This window comes from Hydractinia symbiolongicarpus, chromosome 6 (genome assembly GCF_029227915.1).
Source record: "Hydractinia symbiolongicarpus strain clone_291-10 chromosome 6, HSymV2.1, whole genome shotgun sequence".
Lineage (NCBI taxonomy): Eukaryota > Metazoa > Cnidaria > Hydrozoa > Anthoathecata > Hydractiniidae > Hydractinia > Hydractinia symbiolongicarpus.
The window spans coordinates 8,189,286-8,207,899 of NC_079880.1; the positions used below are offsets into that span (position 1 = coordinate 8,189,286).

The 18,614-nt window shown below is 31.1% G+C and overlaps 1 protein-coding gene across 1 annotated transcript; it reads right to left on the minus strand.

The window, feature by feature from the left end:
• Positions 1–660: 660 nt before the first annotated feature.
• On the minus strand, positions 661–18,393 carry LOC130646982 (uncharacterized). The gene is made up of 17 exons (XM_057452676.1): positions 18,167–18,393; positions 15,649–15,875; positions 8,486–8,678; positions 7,462–7,592; positions 7,219–7,319; positions 6,992–7,086; positions 6,530–6,726; positions 5,410–5,488; positions 4,749–4,851; positions 4,587–4,670; positions 4,059–4,211; positions 3,847–3,966; positions 3,496–3,575; positions 3,313–3,379; positions 2,670–2,794; positions 2,473–2,544; positions 661–1,727 (listed from the first exon to the last, which is right to left on the minus strand). Exons 2-17 carry the CDS (start codon positions 15,861–15,863, stop codon positions 1,419–1,421), a joined length of 2,124 nt encoding a protein of 707 aa, XP_057308659.1. The 5' UTR covers positions 15,864–15,875; positions 18,167–18,393; the 3' UTR covers positions 661–1,418.
• Positions 18,394–18,614: the final 221 nt, after the last annotated feature.

The window sequence follows — 18,614 nt, forward strand, 5'->3', positions numbered from 1 at the left end:
AAAGAACTTTTGGAAATGTTAGTTTAATCATATATTTAATTGAGTAACAGAAAAGAGATATTTTAAGACATCAAGATTATTATTGCAGGATTTCATGTATTGATTTTTTCCCTTTTCAGTGCACAATCATTACTTTAAAAAATAAAAATGAAAAATAGGATAAAAACTGCATTTACTTTAGTTGTTCCGGAAATTTTAGCTCTGCATTCATTTATATTTGTCAGAAACAAAACATTTTGGTCCAATGTAGACCTTTTTGGCAATATATTATTGCCAAAAGTGGTCTAAATACACGCTATATAAGCTAAATAACTGTGTGACAGGCGTAGCTCGCCTCTTTGTGATTTTGATTAGCGCCAAAAAAGTATTTCTGTCTGTCAAGATAGCCATATATGGTGGATTTTTTAAGGCCAGGCAATAAATATATAACACATAGTTTTAACTTTTTAACCCCATTCAGTCTGGGGTATTTCAAACATATTATCAAACAAATTTTGACAGCCTTGTTGTCCATATTGAATCAAACGTCGCACACTTATAGTACGGAAGCAAAACGGCAGCAATATATTTTTGCTTATGTCAGCAATTTTTCTGTGACGTCACCGGAGGTTTGAGATTTGTCTAATATATCATTATCTGCTTAAAATCTAATTACTTACGTTCTAGAGCGAATTTTTACATTCTGTAAGTTTCTGACAGCTAAATAAGAGTTAGCTAACAGATTATCTGGTTTTTACATAGTTCGCATGCATATAGGTCAAAAATTGCCTGAAAATCCGATTTTTCTCGATTTTCGGATAAAATCTGAAAAAATCGGGTAATCGCATTAAACAGGTGACAAAAATTTTCAGAAATATTTCCCTTGACACAATAAATTTGTCTCGTAAGTTTCAACTGTTAAGAATAATTCTAACGAAAGTTATTATATCTTTCCGACTATAAGAGATTTTTCTAGAGAGGTAGTTTGGGGTAATAGCCAATATCTAAAGCTCTAATTTGTTTCCATACAGGTGCCTAAATATGAATATGAAAAGTCAGCAAAAATCCCAATATTAAAAAAAAGCGGCAACACAAGCCTACGAAGCAAAGTAGTTTATATATAGTCACATCTAAAATGTATTTATAAACTACACCGATTTCTTAAAATACATCTTAAAAAGATTAGTACAATATTTTAACATTAAGTATTTCTCAGTGTTCTTGCTTGTTTTGCTAAATTTACGTAAAGGTGAAGTCTAGCTTTCTGTTTGCAAAGATCTCGTTTTCATTGTGACCGTTCAGAAAATAAAGATTGTATTTTGTAACACTTTAAAAATGACAAATTTCTGTGTAAAAAAGCAGCAGGGAAGTAATGTCAGGTGATCCCAATGAAAGTAGAATTTATTAAATAAAAAAAAAATCACTTTTTTGTGCAAAGTTTATTTCTTATTTGTTTCCTTTTCCTCAACTGGTTCTTCAGGTTCGTCACCGTTCGGTCCTTCTTTCATTTGTCGTTCCATACTATTTGCTCTTGACCGAGTAGAGCGCGGTGTTTTCGGCAATTCCACGTCATCTTCAATTTGTTCCATTTCATCAAGATTATCAATCGCATCAAAATTGTCTTCATTAGAATCTAACCAATCCAAAAATTCGTCGCGGCTCGACCATCTGTTTTCACGAGTTTGATGGTTGTGCTGTTGATACGTCGGTTGGCTCTCACTTCGACCACGGCTCGTCCATACAACAATCTTAGAAGAAAGAGATAGTTTATTACTATCGTTTTAAAAACTGAGTGAACGATGGACGATAGTAAAAGATAGAAGTCATCACTCACATCAAAATTCGAAGGACACTGAAATTAATTTTTAACTATTTTTTTTTCTTTTTAAAGAAGATTTTCTTTTTTAACTGTATTTCTTCAATAACAAATTCAATTACTCAAACAAATGTCATCTCTAACACGAAATGGCCACAAAAAAATTGAGGCAGGTACGGGATATTGACTTACTTTGACGCCAGTGTAATTTTGTTTCAATTGGACCTTTTTTTCCTCATGGTTTGTCATTATTTATTCTTGTACAAATATCTTTTTTGACCGAAAATTTCAAAGCAATGTCCAGTCCACGGATGAAGCAAGTGTGTGTAATTGCACTCAAGACATATAAATTTTTACAGTAGATCAAAAATAGAAACATCAAACTGAAATTTGGTCAATAATTTAATTATAAATCCCTACCAGTTGAAGCTTTTTGGTGAAGATATTAATTCTATTAGAACTGGTTAAAAATTTACAGCGAAATACCAAGCTACGAAGGGCAGACGCATATATTAAAATACATTGCGTCTTTTAATCTGACGTACAGAAAAACGGCTTAAAGGAATTTTGCTAGCCTTTATTAAAAAAAACAGATGAAACTAATCACAACTTAATGCGTAATTTACTTTGTCTCCTATATAAAGTAGAAATTTTTAATTCCAATCACAAGTACTTACAACAAACTTGTATTTCACATTCGGCACCAGCTTAGAAGTGAAGCATCTCGTATGCATGCCAAAGTAAATGGACTAAAATAAACAAGAAAGATCTACAGTCTCCAAGCCAATTAAAAGAAACAAATCAAACGACTCGGATGTGTAGATTCAAGTAAAATCAATAGGTATTTACCAGGTTGTCTCGAGCGATAGCTTACCTTGGAATTGCATAATACTTCAAAGCCGTTTATTCGACCTGGAGGCGCAACAGGCGGTTTCCAAGCAATGCAAATTTCATTGTGGCCAACTGGAATGATTTTTGGTTTGGAAGGAGCAAAGTAATCTAGTAACAAATATTTCTTGCTTTTATTTCGTGTATTTATTATACCAGAACTGCAACTATTAACAGTGGCAAACACATACATTTTGTTGTGAAGAAAAAAATTCTGACCTATGATTATTGTAACTAAGCTAGACTTCAAAAAAGGCTAATAATTCATCAAAACATGTCCATATCAAACGAAATCGTTTAAGGTGGCAATGATTTGGTGTCTATCCCCCGAAGAACTACCATGGTTGTGCACGTTGGACTTAAAAGTAGTAGATTTGACCATCTACTAACAATACGAATTAATCTTTTTTTAAATATTTATTATTGCAAGTTGAAATATTGGAGGGAGGGAAGGTAGCGGGAAAGGGTAATAACAACCCTTTTGCTTTCTCCGCTGCTACAGCCCCAAAAAAGACATGTAAAACAGTTTTTTAATATCTTTGTGTTAGATATTTCGCAATTTTTACCAGACACATGAGTTCTAGCACGAAGTTGTACAATAACAATCTGTGGAGATTTTTAAAACCTACCATCTCGAAGTGTTCGTACTTTTAACGTTGCAGGTTCTCCCCGACCTCGGTGCGTTATTGCACAAACCTGTGAGAGAAAAAATGGTAGACTAGTATTACTATAGTATTGAGTTTGAACACCTAACAAAGTTACTTACAAAATAAAACAGAGTCTTTTCAATTTAACGATTCATTCAGACTTACCTTAAATTCATAGTCTGTGTCCGCATCAAGATTGCGAGCGACGTGGTGCATATAGCCTGTCTCATAATGGGTATTACTTCCTAGAAAATAGAGAGTAAGCTGGGTGCACAAGAGTCTAAAATCTCCTAAATTTAAAAAAGAAGGAGTTCATCCGTGCGTGGGTGAATTCTGTGGGTGCAGGGTCGCTTTAAGCAAAAGCTTTGAGAATTTTAAAACTTTTTTTAGAGTTATTAAAGCATAATTGTACACTTAAGCGTGTAAAATTCCTAAAATCCCTTATTGTTTGTGCGGAAAGCGCTAACCCAATGGTCGCTGGTCATATCCACGGGGTCGCCCGTCCATTATATATACCTTGGTCTTCTACGTAGTAGCCTTTTAAATGTCCACTGATTTTGTTCGGTCGGTCCCAAACGACCTTTATTTCAGAGGCTGTAACTTGTATTGCTCTTAGATTGGCCGGAGGACTGGAAACTAAAAAAAGTAATTTGGAAAATTGACTTCAAGAATGATGAAAAAAGAATTTGACGGAAATAAAGACTCAGACATGAGATTGAATTTCTTACCGGCTGTCAAAGTTCTGGCTGTACTTTTCAGACTGATAAAACTTTCTTCACCGTCGCTGTTGTATGCACGAATCTTAAAATCATATTCAGTTCCATCTTTTAAATCACCTGCGGTGAAGCTTAACTCATTTCCATTGTATATACATTTGTCGTCTAAAACATCGGAAATTAATTCCAGGTTATTTGTGCCAAAAAATGTTTTATGTGAATCATTATCTAATACTTAGTTCACACCAGTGGCTAAGTTTTAATTGCACTAAGCTCATAGTAAGTTATTTTCTTAAGCTTGGTTCCCACTAGCTATATCTCCTTAGCGAATCAGTATTAACGCCCACTACCGCTCGTTAATTTTCATACCAGCGTTAACTAAGACCTAGGTAGATCTGAAAAAGTATTGATAACAGCACTAAGAATTTAGTGTCATTTTATTGCCCTGTTTTAAGATGTAATATTAAAGTGCAATGCGTCGTTTTGTGACTTTTAAATTATAACTTTCAAATCATAACTGAAAAATAAAATAACACATACTGCAAAATAGCTGATACAGCACTTCAACACCTAACTTAGATTCAACTTCTTCCCACGTCGCTGTGATGGAATATGCGTCCTCAACTAAAAAAAGTTGAAGTAAGTATCACAAAATGGAGCGTGATAAATAAACGAAACCAGGAGAAAATATAGTTAAGCTACCTTTCAATTGAGGAGGATTTGGTTTTTGTAGCATTAAGGCATTTAATGCGTCCACTGCATCCTTACGATAGTTGTTGGTGATATGCATTTGTTTTAACACATGCTAAAGTGAGAGTTGTAAGGTTGTTTAACAGCTGTTCAGTTTTAAAACGTATTTAACACACTTGTTGCGTCAAGTTATTGGTTTTCGAGTTATCGGGTTATCGGGTTATCAGGTTAATTACCAGCGTCCATGGTACTAAAAGTTCAAAAATCCTAGGAACTTAACTTCGAGTGTGGAGACGACGTGAACTGCGGTGTAAACTATTTTTAGAATGATATGTCGACATGAAAATATAATATAGATATAGATGCAAATAATCTATTTTTTTTTTTCATGTCTACATGAAACCACACGTTGTCTAAAACATGCAACCTTACACAGACGATTTAAAAAAAATACTGACATGAAATTTTAAAAATGATTGGTATAAAATGTCATGCCTGCACGAGGTTCATGCTGTCAACATGTGACAATTCACCCACAGACAAGATGGTATATAGTCTGCTGTTATTGATGACGGAAAATGGCGGCCACAAATCATTGTCAAAAATATAAATAACGTATGTACAAAGAAACTCGTACGAGCATAACTTTCAAAATAACCGTGTTCACACTGACCTCTAATGTTCTTCTGGTCGGAGCGTAATCTTTTTGTAGAACATATCCATCGATTTTTGTGGTGAGATTCTTCAAAGTGCTAAACAAATATAAGAGTTAAAAACCGCTAACAAATATGTAAGCGACAAAATATAATATGTAATTTGGGCAGATCATGATATAAGAAAAGTTAGTTATGGACATCTCAGCCTGAACACATAGGGTTGGTTAGTCATTCACTCAGGCCTTAAAAGTTATGGGCTTTTGAGGAACCAATGGAATTGCTTTGTTTTTATTTTTAAGTAATTGAAATACAGTATTACCATGATCTTTGCACGACCTGCTGCAAACAGTATCCTTCAGGTGAATCAAAAATGAAGTACAAACTTGATGAATTAAAAAAAAAAAACACAGAGGCTCATGTCAGAAAATGTTACTGAAAAAATTGCTGCTGAAATGAAACAAAATTGTTATAATGAGGAAAAGCTAGCATACACCAAAGTTTCTGTTGACATATATTGCAATGGAAAAAGTGGACTTTGTAAATCCCATCATCTTAACCGTAAAAATGTCTCTTTTTTTTCCAATTTCTCTTTTCCCCATGTCGTCTATATTCTGCACACGTTTTGGTACATTCAGACCGCAATTTTAATTGTTTTTAAAACGGTTATAAATCTAAACACCGTCAAAGGTGTAACTAAAATACCCTGGCTTTGTCCTCGTTCCTTACAAACTTTTCTTCCGTGACTGGGAGATTGCAATCAAAGATTGCGATATATAACGGACGGGCGAACCCGTGAATTTTTCCACCGGTAACGACTAGTCTACATTATAATAGCAGTATACCTTTTGTCTATATTTCACGAGAAATGATAACGCGAGTAGCGAGAGGCACGCGATGCTGTATCAAAAGGACGGGTGAACACGTGAATTTTTCCACGGGCCACCGACTAGTAAAGTTATATTATCCTAACTGATGATGGTGATAAAAGTATAATTTTTGTCAACGTTATTACTGTGTTAAGGCTAACATTGTTATGTTTTTCTTCACAAATTAGTAAGTTGTTTTACAGCTATAGCATCGCGGTAATTCTCTTCAAATTTCGTTTTTAAGGAAATGGAATGATTTTTAGATACTTACACGGCAGCCATTTTTCCTAAATCTTCGTCTCCGCATGTTAACAAATTACATAACAATTTTAACAGTAGATCAACATCAGGATCTCCATTTATACGATCTTGTCCTTCTTCTGTTTCTGACATCTTTTTTAAACAAAATGCAGCGTTTTTGCGACAATGTTCGTCAACGCATCGCAGCATATTAATCAGACCAAGTGTCTAAAATAAAACAAGCAAATTATTTTTAAATCGGCCATAAAGAAACGTTAAAGGTGCGTTTCTTTCTTTTAGAAAATAAAATAGTTCAAAATACAAAATAAAGCAACTGTACTGATTGTACTGCATAATTAATTCTTTAATTGACAGGTATTTTAATCTGAAATTCTAAATTTAGTTAAGAAACCTAGAAAGAGTAGCGAAATTTTGAAATTAACTCGTTTTTTCTGTGGTAGGGAAACGTTAAGACTTTGTTACTCAAACTTACTAAATCTAGACATTCTTTCATGTCAATTATTTTATTCCTTCCGTCTTCGTCCTCCATTAGGTATGCGATGGCAAACGCAGCGTTCATGCCGCGACCTAAACAAAGATATTAGAGTGTAAGATAGGTGTTATACTAGCGAGACAGATCGGGATAGAGTTACACAAGGCCTACAAGAATCTACATATAAGAACAAGAAAACAACGAAAAAAAAGAAACATATAGACTACCTTCATTGTCAACTCCAACAGCTGCAATGAGTTGAACTATAATCGCTTCACATTCTTCGTGCGCCAACAGTTTTTTTCGTCCTACTTCTACTTTACAGAATCTAAAATAAAAGATGCGTCGACACAAATTATACCTCCATTGCCAAATGGTGACGCAGATGGCATTTTAATGATTTGATATATGTTGTACAGACATCATTAGTAGCTACAGACGAAGAGAATAGGTGAAACAAGCAATTTTACCTTGCTAAAGCTAGGGCGCAATTGCTGGCAACATACATATCTGTCTGCATAAGGGTGGCCGACAGCAATAAAAGGAGCATATCACATGCATCTTGTTCGCATGCCCATCTTAAACACTCCTCGCTGTCAAACTAAAAGAAAAATTTAATAGTCACTGCGCATTGGCGAATGAATGAAAGGAAGAAAAGGAAATATCTTTGTTGACATTTTGGACCATGTTATTCAGAAAAGACAAGCTTCTAGCTTGTATTCACTTGGTAGGATATCCTAACAGTATCTCTCATTTTCAATTCGTATTTTCATTGCTTTCTTGAAGCGTAATTTTATTATTCTCTTCTGCAAACTGACATCGTTGTTCTTACCTCAATTTTTACAATGACAATCCTTGCGTAGTAGGTTAGTAGATTGCTTTAGAGAGGAAACAATGAAAGAAAATTTTCTGTTACGTAAATCTCCTGCCGCGGCAGAAGTTATACAGAGAGAGAAGTTGTGAACTGAGTCGTTGGCATTAACTTTTCGCAATTAGCTGTGATAATACACGTTTCCCGAATTGCATTTTCTTTTTTAAATTTTAAAATTTTGATGTTTGGACTTAAAGATCATATTCAGCATCATTGAATTTGTGTGTGTATAAATTTTGTGTGTATAATTTAATCCAACATGTGAAAATGCTGCTTTGGTGGTGTTAATATTACGTTATAGGTCTCCTGTTTGACAAAGTGGATAAATAGCAGTGGTGCATCAAAGAAAACTAATTCGGGAAAGGTGTATTGTCCAAGGAAATTCTTAGGTTAGAACTGTGAATTTTTTATGTGTGCTTATGTATGCTAATCCACAACCTTTCTTTTGCTTCCTCTATATACTGTATCTTTCGTCTCCGGCACTCTAAATTAGGGTATGTTCCCTAGATGATGAGAAGTTGGTCCAAGTTCTCTGGGAATGTCCAGTAAAAAGTTAAGTGATAAAGTAACATTATGCAAATAACAGTCAGATTTTCTGTTGCTTTTATCTGTGGCATACTTACAAACAGAGCAAGCGTTCCTGATGCGTTAGTTTGCATTTCAATTTCATTCAATTCAATCAAAGCAGCAAAACAAGCAATCAAATGCTGTGTGTCTTCCACCTTAACTTCGTGAGTTAAAATAGGTATCGTTTTCTCGCGCCCCATCTCCGTGTCAAGTAAAGCTCCAAGCAAGTACATAGCATGGCCACTCACTCTAAATATAAATACAACTTTCAAATGATAAGCTGACGGAATCGGTGCTATCGACAACTTGTACTTTATATAGCACTGAACTTTACGCAGCATATATTTCACCTGCATTACATTACAATTTGTATACGAGTCGGAAGCACTGCAAAATTAATATAGTACTTAGGCTGTAATATAGTACTTTTAACGCTGCAATATAGTACTTATAAGGTTGTAACATAGCACTTATAAAGCTGTAATATAGCACTTATAAGGCTGTAATATAATACTTATAAGAATGTAATATAATACTTATAAGGATGTAATATAGTACTTATAAGGCTGTAATATAGTACATATAAAGCTGTAATATAGTACCTATAAGGCTGTAATATAATACTTATAAGGATGTAATATAGCACTTATAAGGATGTAATATAGCACTTATAAGGCTGTAATATAGTACTTATAAGGCTGTAATATAGTACTTATAAGGCCGTAATATAATACTTATAAGGCTGTAATATAGTACTTATAAGGCTGTAATATAGTACTTATAAGGCCGTAATATAATACTTATAAGGCTGTAATATAGTACTTATAAGGATGTAATATAGTACTTATAAGGCTGTAATATAGTACTTATAATGCTGTAATATAATACTTATAAGGATGTAATATAATACTTATAAGGATGTAATATAGCACTTATAAGGCTGTAATATAGTACTTATAAGGCTGTAATATAGTACTTATAAGGCCGTAATATAATACTTATAAGGCTGTAATATAGTACTTATAAGGCTGTAATATAGTACTTATAAGGCTGTAATATAATACTTATAAGGATGTAATATAGTACTTATAAGGCTGTAATATAATACTTATAAGGATGTAATATAATACTTATAAGGATGTAATATAGTACTTATAAGGCTGTAATATAGTACTTATAAGGCTGTAATATAATACTTATAAGGATGTAATATAATACTTATAAGGATGTAATATAGCACTTATAAGGCTGTAATATAGTACTTATAAGGCTGTAATATAGTACATTTAAAGCTGTAATATAGTACTTATAAGGCTGTAATATAGTACTTATAAGGCTGTAATATAGTACTTATAAGGATGTAATATAGTACTTATAAGGCTGTAATATAATACTTATAAGGATGTAATATAATACTTATAAGGATGTAATATAGTACTTATAAGGATGTAATATAGTACATATAAAGCTGTAATATAGTACTTTTAAGGATGTAATATAGTACTTATAAGGCTGTAATATAATACTTATAAGGATGTAATATAGTACTTATAAGGCTGTAATATAATACTTATAAGGATGTAATATAATACTTATAAGGATGTAATATAGCACTTATAAGGCTGTAATATAGTACTTATAAGGCTGTAATATAGTACTTATAAGGCTGTAATATAATACTTATAAGGCTGTAATATAATACTTATAAGGATGTAATATAATACTTATAAGGATGTAATATAAGACTTATAAGGCTGTAATATAATACTTATAAGGATGTAATATAGCACTTATAAGGCTGTAATATAGTACTTATAAGGCTGTAATATAATACTTATAAGGATGTAATATAATACTTATAAGGATGTAATATAGCACTTATAAGGCTGTAATATAGTACTTATAAGGCTGTAATATAGTACTTATAAGGCTGTAATATAGTACTTATAAGGCTGTAATATAATACTTATAAGGATGTAATATAATACTTATAAGGATGTAATATAATACTTATAAGGCTGTAATATAATACTTATAAGGATGTAATATAGCACTTATAAGGCTGTAATATAGTACTTATAAGGCTGTAATATAATACTTATAAGGATGTAATATAATACTTATAAGGATGTAATATAGCACTTATAAGGCTGTAATATAGTACTTATAAGGCTGTAATATAGTACTTATAAGGCTGTAATATAGTACTTATAAGGCTGTAATATAATACTTATAAGGATGTAATATAATACTTATAAGGATGTAATATAGCACTTATAAGGCTGTAATATAGTACTTATAAGGCTGTAATATAATACTTATAAGGATGTAATATAATACTTATAAGGATGTAATATAGCACTTATAAGGCTGTAATATAGTACTTAAAAGGCTGTAATATAGTACTTATAAGGCCGTAATATAGTACTTATAAGGCTGTAATATAGTACTTATAAGGCTGTAATATAGTACTTATAAGGTTGTAACATAGCACTTGTAAGGATGTAATATAATACTTATAAGGATGTAATATAGTACATATAAAGCTGTAATATAGTACTTATAAGGCTGTAATATAATACTTATAAGGATGTAATATAATACTTATAAGGATGTAATATAATACTTATAAGGATGTAATATAGCACTTATAAGGATGTAATATAGTACATATAAAGCTGTAATATAGTACATAGGCTGTAATATAGTACTTACAAGAATGTAATATAGCACTTATAAGGATGTAATATAGCACTTATAAGGATGTAATATAGCACTTATAAGGCTGTAAGGATGTATTATAGCACTTATAAGGCTGTAATATGGTATTTACAAGGATGTAATATAATACTTATAAGGATGTAATATAGCACTTATAAGGATGTAATATAGCACTTATAAGGATGTAATATAGCACTTATAAGGATGTAATATAGTACTTATAAGGCTGTAATATAGCACTTATAAGGCTGTAATATAATACTTATAAGGATGTAATATAGCACTTATAAGGCTGTAATATAGTACTTATAAGGCTGTAATATAATACTTATAAGGCTGTAATATAGCACTTATAAGGCTGTAATATAGTACTTATAAGGCTGTAATATAATACTTATAAGGCTGTAATATAGTACTTATAAGGCTTTAATATAGTACTTATAAGGCTGTAATATAATACTTATAAGGCTGTAATATAGCACTTATAAGGATGTAATATAGTACTTATAAGGCTGTAATATAGTACTTATAAGGCTGTAATATAGTACTTATAAGGCTGTAATATAGTACTTATAAGGCCGTAATATAATACTTATCAGGATGTAATATAGTACTTATAAGGATGTAATATAGTACTTATAAGGCTATAAGGATGTAATATAGTACTTATAAGGCTGTAATATAGTACTTATAAGGCTGTAATATAATACTTATAAGGCTGTAATATAGCACTTATAAGGATGTAATATAGTACTTATAAGGCTGTAATATAGTACTTATAAGGCTGTAATATAGTACTTATAAGGCTGTAATATAGTACTTATAAGGCCGTAATATAATACTTATCAGGATGTAATATAGTACTTATAAGGCTGTAATATAGTACTTATAAGGCTGTAATATAATACTTATAAGGATGTAATATAGCACTTATAAGGCTGTAATATCGTACTTATAAGGCCGTAATATAATACTTATAAGGCTGTAATATAGCACTTATAAGGATGTAATATAGTACTTATAAGGCTGTAATATAGTACTTATAAGGCTGTAATATAGTACTTATAAGGCTGTAATATAGTACTTATAAGGCTGTAATATAATACTTATAAGGCTGTAATATAGCACTTATAAGGATGTAATATAGTACTTATAAGGCTGTAATATAGTACTTATAAGGCTGTAATATAGTACTTATAAGGCTGTAATATAGTACTTATAAGGCCGTAATATAATACTTATCAGGATGTAATATAGTACTTATAAGGATGTAATATAGTACTTATAAGGCTATAAGGATGTAATATAGTACTTATAAGGCTGTAATATAGTACATTTAAAGCTGTAATATAGTACTTATAAGGCTGTAATATAGTACTTATAAGGCTGTAATATAGTACTTATAAGGATGTAATATAGTACTTATAAGGCTGTAATATAATACTTATAAGGATGTAATATAATACTTATAAGGATGTAATATAGTACTTATAAGGATGTAATATAGTACATATAAAGCTGTAATATAGTACTTTTAAGGATGTAATATAGTACTTATAAGGCTGTAATATAATACTTATAAGGATGTAATATAGTACTTATAAGGCTGTAATATAATACTTATAAGGATGTAATATAATACTTATAAGGATGTAATATAGCACTTATAAGGCTGTAATATAGTACTTATAAGGCTGTAATATAGTACTTATAAGGCTGTAATATAATACTTATAAGGCTGTAATATAATACTTATAAGGATGTAATATAATACTTATAAGGATGTAATATAAGACTTATAAGGCTGTAATATAATACTTATAAGGATGTAATATAGCACTTATAAGGCTGTAATATAGTACTTATAAGGCTGTAATATAATACTTATAAGGATGTAATATAATACTTATAAGGATGTAATATAGCACTTATAAGGCTGTAATATAGTACTTATAAGGCTGTAATATAGTACTTATAAGGCTGTAATATAGTACTTATAAGGCTGTAATATAATACTTATAAGGATGTAATATAATACTTATAAGGATGTAATATAATACTTATAAGGCTGTAATATAATACTTATAAGGATGTAATATAGCACTTATAAGGCTGTAATATAGTACTTATAAGGCTGTAATATAATACTTATAAGGATGTAATATAATACTTATAAGGATGTAATATAGCACTTATAAGGCTGTAATATAGTACTTATAAGGCTGTAATATAGTACTTATAAGGCTGTAATATAGTACTTATAAGGCTGTAATATAATACTTATAAGGATGTAATATAATACTTATAAGGATGTAATATAGCACTTATAAGGCTGTAATATAGTACTTATAAGGCTGTAATATAATACTTATAAGGATGTAATATAATACTTATAAGGATGTAATATAGCACTTATAAGGCTGTAATATAGTACTTAAAAGGCTGTAATATAGTACTTATAAGGCCGTAATATAGTACTTATAAGGCTGTAATATAGTACTTATAAGGCTGTAATATAGTACTTATAAGGTTGTAACATAGCACTTGTAAGGATGTAATATAATACTTATAAGGATGTAATATAGTACATATAAAGCTGTAATATAGTACTTATAAGGCTGTAATATAATACTTATAAGGATGTAATATAATACTTATAAGGATGTAATATAATACTTATAAGGATGTAATATAGCACTTATAAGGATGTAATATAGTACATATAAAGCTGTAATATAGTACATAGGCTGTAATATAGTACTTACAAGAATGTAATATAGCACTTATAAGGATGTAATATAGCACTTATAAGGATGTAATATAGCACTTATAAGGCTGTAAGGATGTATTATAGCACTTATAAGGCTGTAATATGGTATTTACAAGGATGTAATATAATACTTATAAGGATGTAATATAGCACTTATAAGGATGTAATATAGCACTTATAAGGATGTAATATAGCACTTATAAGGATGTAATATAGTACTTATAAGGCTGTAATATAGCACTTATAAGGCTGTAATATAATACTTATAAGGATGTAATATAGCACTTATAAGGCTGTAATATAGTACTTATAAGGCTGTAATATAATACTTATAAGGCTGTAATATAGCACTTATAAGGCTGTAATATAGTACTTATAAGGCTGTAATATAATACTTATAAGGCTGTAATATAGTACTTATAAGGCTTTAATATAGTACTTATAAGGCTGTAATATAATACTTATAAGGCTGTAATATAGCACTTATAAGGATGTAATATAGTACTTATAAGGCTGTAATATAGTACTTATAAGGCTGTAATATAGTACTTATAAGGCTGTAATATAGTACTTATAAGGCCGTAATATAATACTTATCAGGATGTAATATAGTACTTATAAGGATGTAATATAGTACTTATAAGGCTATAAGGATGTAATATAGTACTTATAAGGCTGTAATATAGTACTTATAAGGCTGTAATATAATACTTATAAGGCTGTAATATAGCACTTATAAGGATGTAATATAGTACTTATAAGGCTGTAATATAGTACTTATAAGGCTGTAATATAGTACTTATAAGGCTGTAATATAGTACTTATAAGGCCGTAATATAATACTTATCAGGATGTAATATAGTACTTATAAGGCTGTAATATAGTACTTATAAGGCTGTAATATAATACTTATAAGGATGTAATATAGCACTTATAAGGCTGTAATATCGTACTTATAAGGCCGTAATATAATACTTATAAGGCTGTAATATAGCACTTATAAGGATGTAATATAGTACTTATAAGGCTGTAATATAGTACTTATAAGGCTGTAATATAGTACTTATAAGGCTGTAATATAGTACTTATAAGGCTGTAATATAATACTTATAAGGCTGTAATATAGCACTTATAAGGATGTAATATAGTACTTATAAGGCTGTAATATAGTACTTATAAGGCTGTAATATAGTACTTATAAGGCTGTAATATAGTACTTATAAGGCCGTAATATAATACTTATCAGGATGTAATATAGTACTTATAAGGATGTAATATAGTACTTATAAGGCTATAAGGATGTAATATAGTACTTATAAGGCTGTAATATGGTATTTACAAGGATGTAATATAATACTTATAAGGATGTAATATAGCACTTATAAGGATGTAATATAGCACTTATAAGGATGTAATATAGTACTTATAAGGCCGTAATATAATACTTATAAGGATGTAATATAGTACTTATAAGGCTGTAATATAGCACTTATAAGGATGTAATATAATACTTATAAGGCTGTAATATAGCACTTATAAGGCCGTAATATAGTACTTATAAGGATGTAATATAAGACTCATAAGGCTGTAGTCTTTATCGACATTTACAAATAAGACAAATCCTGAGTTCTGGAAATGGACGATCTGTTGTCTTTCCCTTATTTCAAAGTGAAATTGTAGAAAAAAGATGGAGGTTATGTGGGTAAAAGTTTATCTACAGACATGTACCTTGGTGTTCTTTGTGTTTCGGTGACAATAACTTTTATCACTCCATAAACAAATTCGTTGTAGTATCTATGGTTGACAATAATCTGCGGGACAATTGGAGGACACTCATGGATGTCAATAATTAGTTCTTCCAGAAAGTTTGGAGTAGATGAATCTAGTCGGATTAAACTTGTGATGTTGCGATCTAAAATTTTTCTTCCACTTCTTGTCAGCATGATTGTTGCGCTCTAAAAGTTTGACAATCGTTTTCATCTAAAACAGTCTTACTTTTATATAATACAGGTTAGTATTACAGAAAAAATATCTTTATTTCTTTTAAAACCGGTAGGTTTACATGCAGAGAAGTTACATTTTAAAATGTTAAAACCAAATGTTATTTGTTGATTGTTTAAAAAAAACTTCATCCCCGTCCTTAAGTTTTGTTGCCTGATGTCAAAACCGCTAGAGCTTACTTAACGGTTTTTTGTCGCCGACGCGATGTCAAAATGGCAAGAACCCCTGGGAATGATATTGAAAGAATTCATCTTTTCTTAAAAGTTTAAAAGGATTTATCCTTTAGAGGAATTTTTTACCACCTTTGATATATTTTCCCATTTTGCACCATTTTTTTTATCTGGAATAAATGGCTCAAGTGAGATCTTCTTCACTGATGATACACTTCGTACCCATGCACTCTTAATAGCATTGTGTAATAAGCAGACCTTACAAGGTTGAAGTAAAAGAAATTATATCCACTTTATTGCAAGGACATCAACAACCTGTAAACGAATAATTACTTTTTTTATGATTTTTTACTTTTTTAATAAAATTTTCCAAAAATAGATACATTATCTTTCAGTATCCTTCTTTTAGCAGTGAAATAAGCTACAGTCTGTAAATTATATCACATACAGCAATATTGAAAATTTGTTTAAAAATGTTAAAAATCATTGATGTTGTCTTTACTGGCTTTATTTTTCTGTATGTTTAAGTTGTATTAACGTTTGCAATAGGATATCTGAGATCGTTTTTATCCTCCTTGCTCATAAACATTTTCCCACCAGAATCTTATCTTTCGTGTAAGTCACTAAAGTCAAAAATCAACAACTCATTTCGCAGCCCCCTTTAAAAATAGAAGCTTCTTTAATAAAAAAAAATTAGCGGTTTTTTAAACTTTCTGTAACGTAAATTTTACAAGAGTTAAAAATCGCGAAACTTTTTGACTGCAAGATAGTTGATACATACAAATAGTATATTGTCGGCTTAACCAAACTAAAAGAATTTGTCGTAGAAATATGTACAAATCAAAAAACAGGTGTTACTGTTGTCTAAAATTCCTTTAAATGTTTTGCCGTATAACCGCTTAGATTGTTGGCGCTACAGTCGGACGACTAAAATTGCATTGAGTTTTCTTTGGGACAGCGCGACTTATTGATTAAAGGGTACCACAATTCACATAACACCTAATACCATCATTCTAATACACATGACGAGTAAATACTGAAACGTAAGTTAAAAATTAAGTAACGGGAAGTTTTAATGTTCTGGAGTTTCTATCCAATCGGCTAGCTCTTCCTCCCCTCCGACTGTAACTATGATACATTACCGCGAGAGATACGTATAGCATTGCTCTAACTTGCTTGCCTACCATGAAAGCCGTTTAGTGGTCAGTACATAGCACCAAATGGGCTGATAACACTACATTTAAAGTGCGCCGGTGTGGGGACTCGAATCTGAAGCCTTATGATTACAAGCCGAATGCGCTGTTACTACATGATCTCCGTTTCATGGAGGGGGTGGGGGCTATAGCAAGTCGTCTGCATTACTTGTAGAAATCTCTATTGTAACTTATGACCACCATGGGAGGCATGATAGTAACATCAAGCGACCGCGAAGCGTTTAGAACCTTGTAAGAAAACTGGAAAAATCACAAATAAAAGGTGGAAACGGTTGCTATGGGCGTTGCTATGAAACTAACTCAATGTTTGATTACGGATTTAAGCATCCAACACGAGTTTTATCATAAATACTTATCATCGCCGTATTGTCAGTTGGATTTGGAACCCGAGAATGGTTCCAAACCCAACTGAATAAAAACCTCGTTGAAATAACTCAGTAACCTTAGCCTTAAGTGATAGTAAAAATACTTTAAAGGTCGCTTTGTTAGCAAAGGTGTTTCCCATATGTTGTTTCTTCAAAAAGCAAAATAAGGAAATCTGACAACTTCGTCGCCAGGGTCTTGTGACCCCTAAGGTGAGTGGTTAACTTTTTTAGGATTTTTTTTGTCAGTTTTGTAGAATATGGAACGTGTTTATAACTTTAAAACCCGTAATGAAGGCTTTTTAGCCAATCAGCGCAGCGGTTTTCCCGCATAAACCAATTGAAAATAACTATCAGTTAAAAACAGCCAATAGTAAGCATCTAACTACGATTTATCCTAAACCAAAACAGATTCTCAATAAAACACTTATAAGAAACATAAATTTATTAGTCAATAATCACAATTTACATAGAAATAGATATACCTTATTGTTCTTACCGTAAAGTTATATTACGTTGCTTTGAGATGTAATCAGCAAATTTTTGGAACTTGCAATGTCTTTCCAATGGCTTCTCTTAATAAGAATATTTTAAAAAAAAATTCTGTATTTATCATGGTAACACTTAGATTGTTAGTATTGTTGCTAAGTGACACTCCCGACATTTTTAATTCATTCGAAATGCTCTGCATGGTATGAATACAAAAATGGTAAATAATTCACTCCAATATGACTTTGAGGTTTAATATAATTTATAAATTTATTTAAAAAATTTAAATAATAACTGATTTGGTAGAAACAGATAAAAAAACCTTTTTCTTTATTTCCCTAAATGTTTGGTGACCACAAACTTCGTCTCCAGATCTTTATCTCTATATTTTTTGGACAATAAGCGGAAATAATTTTAGGAACAAATTTCGCGACAACTCAGGGTATTTTAATTTTTAA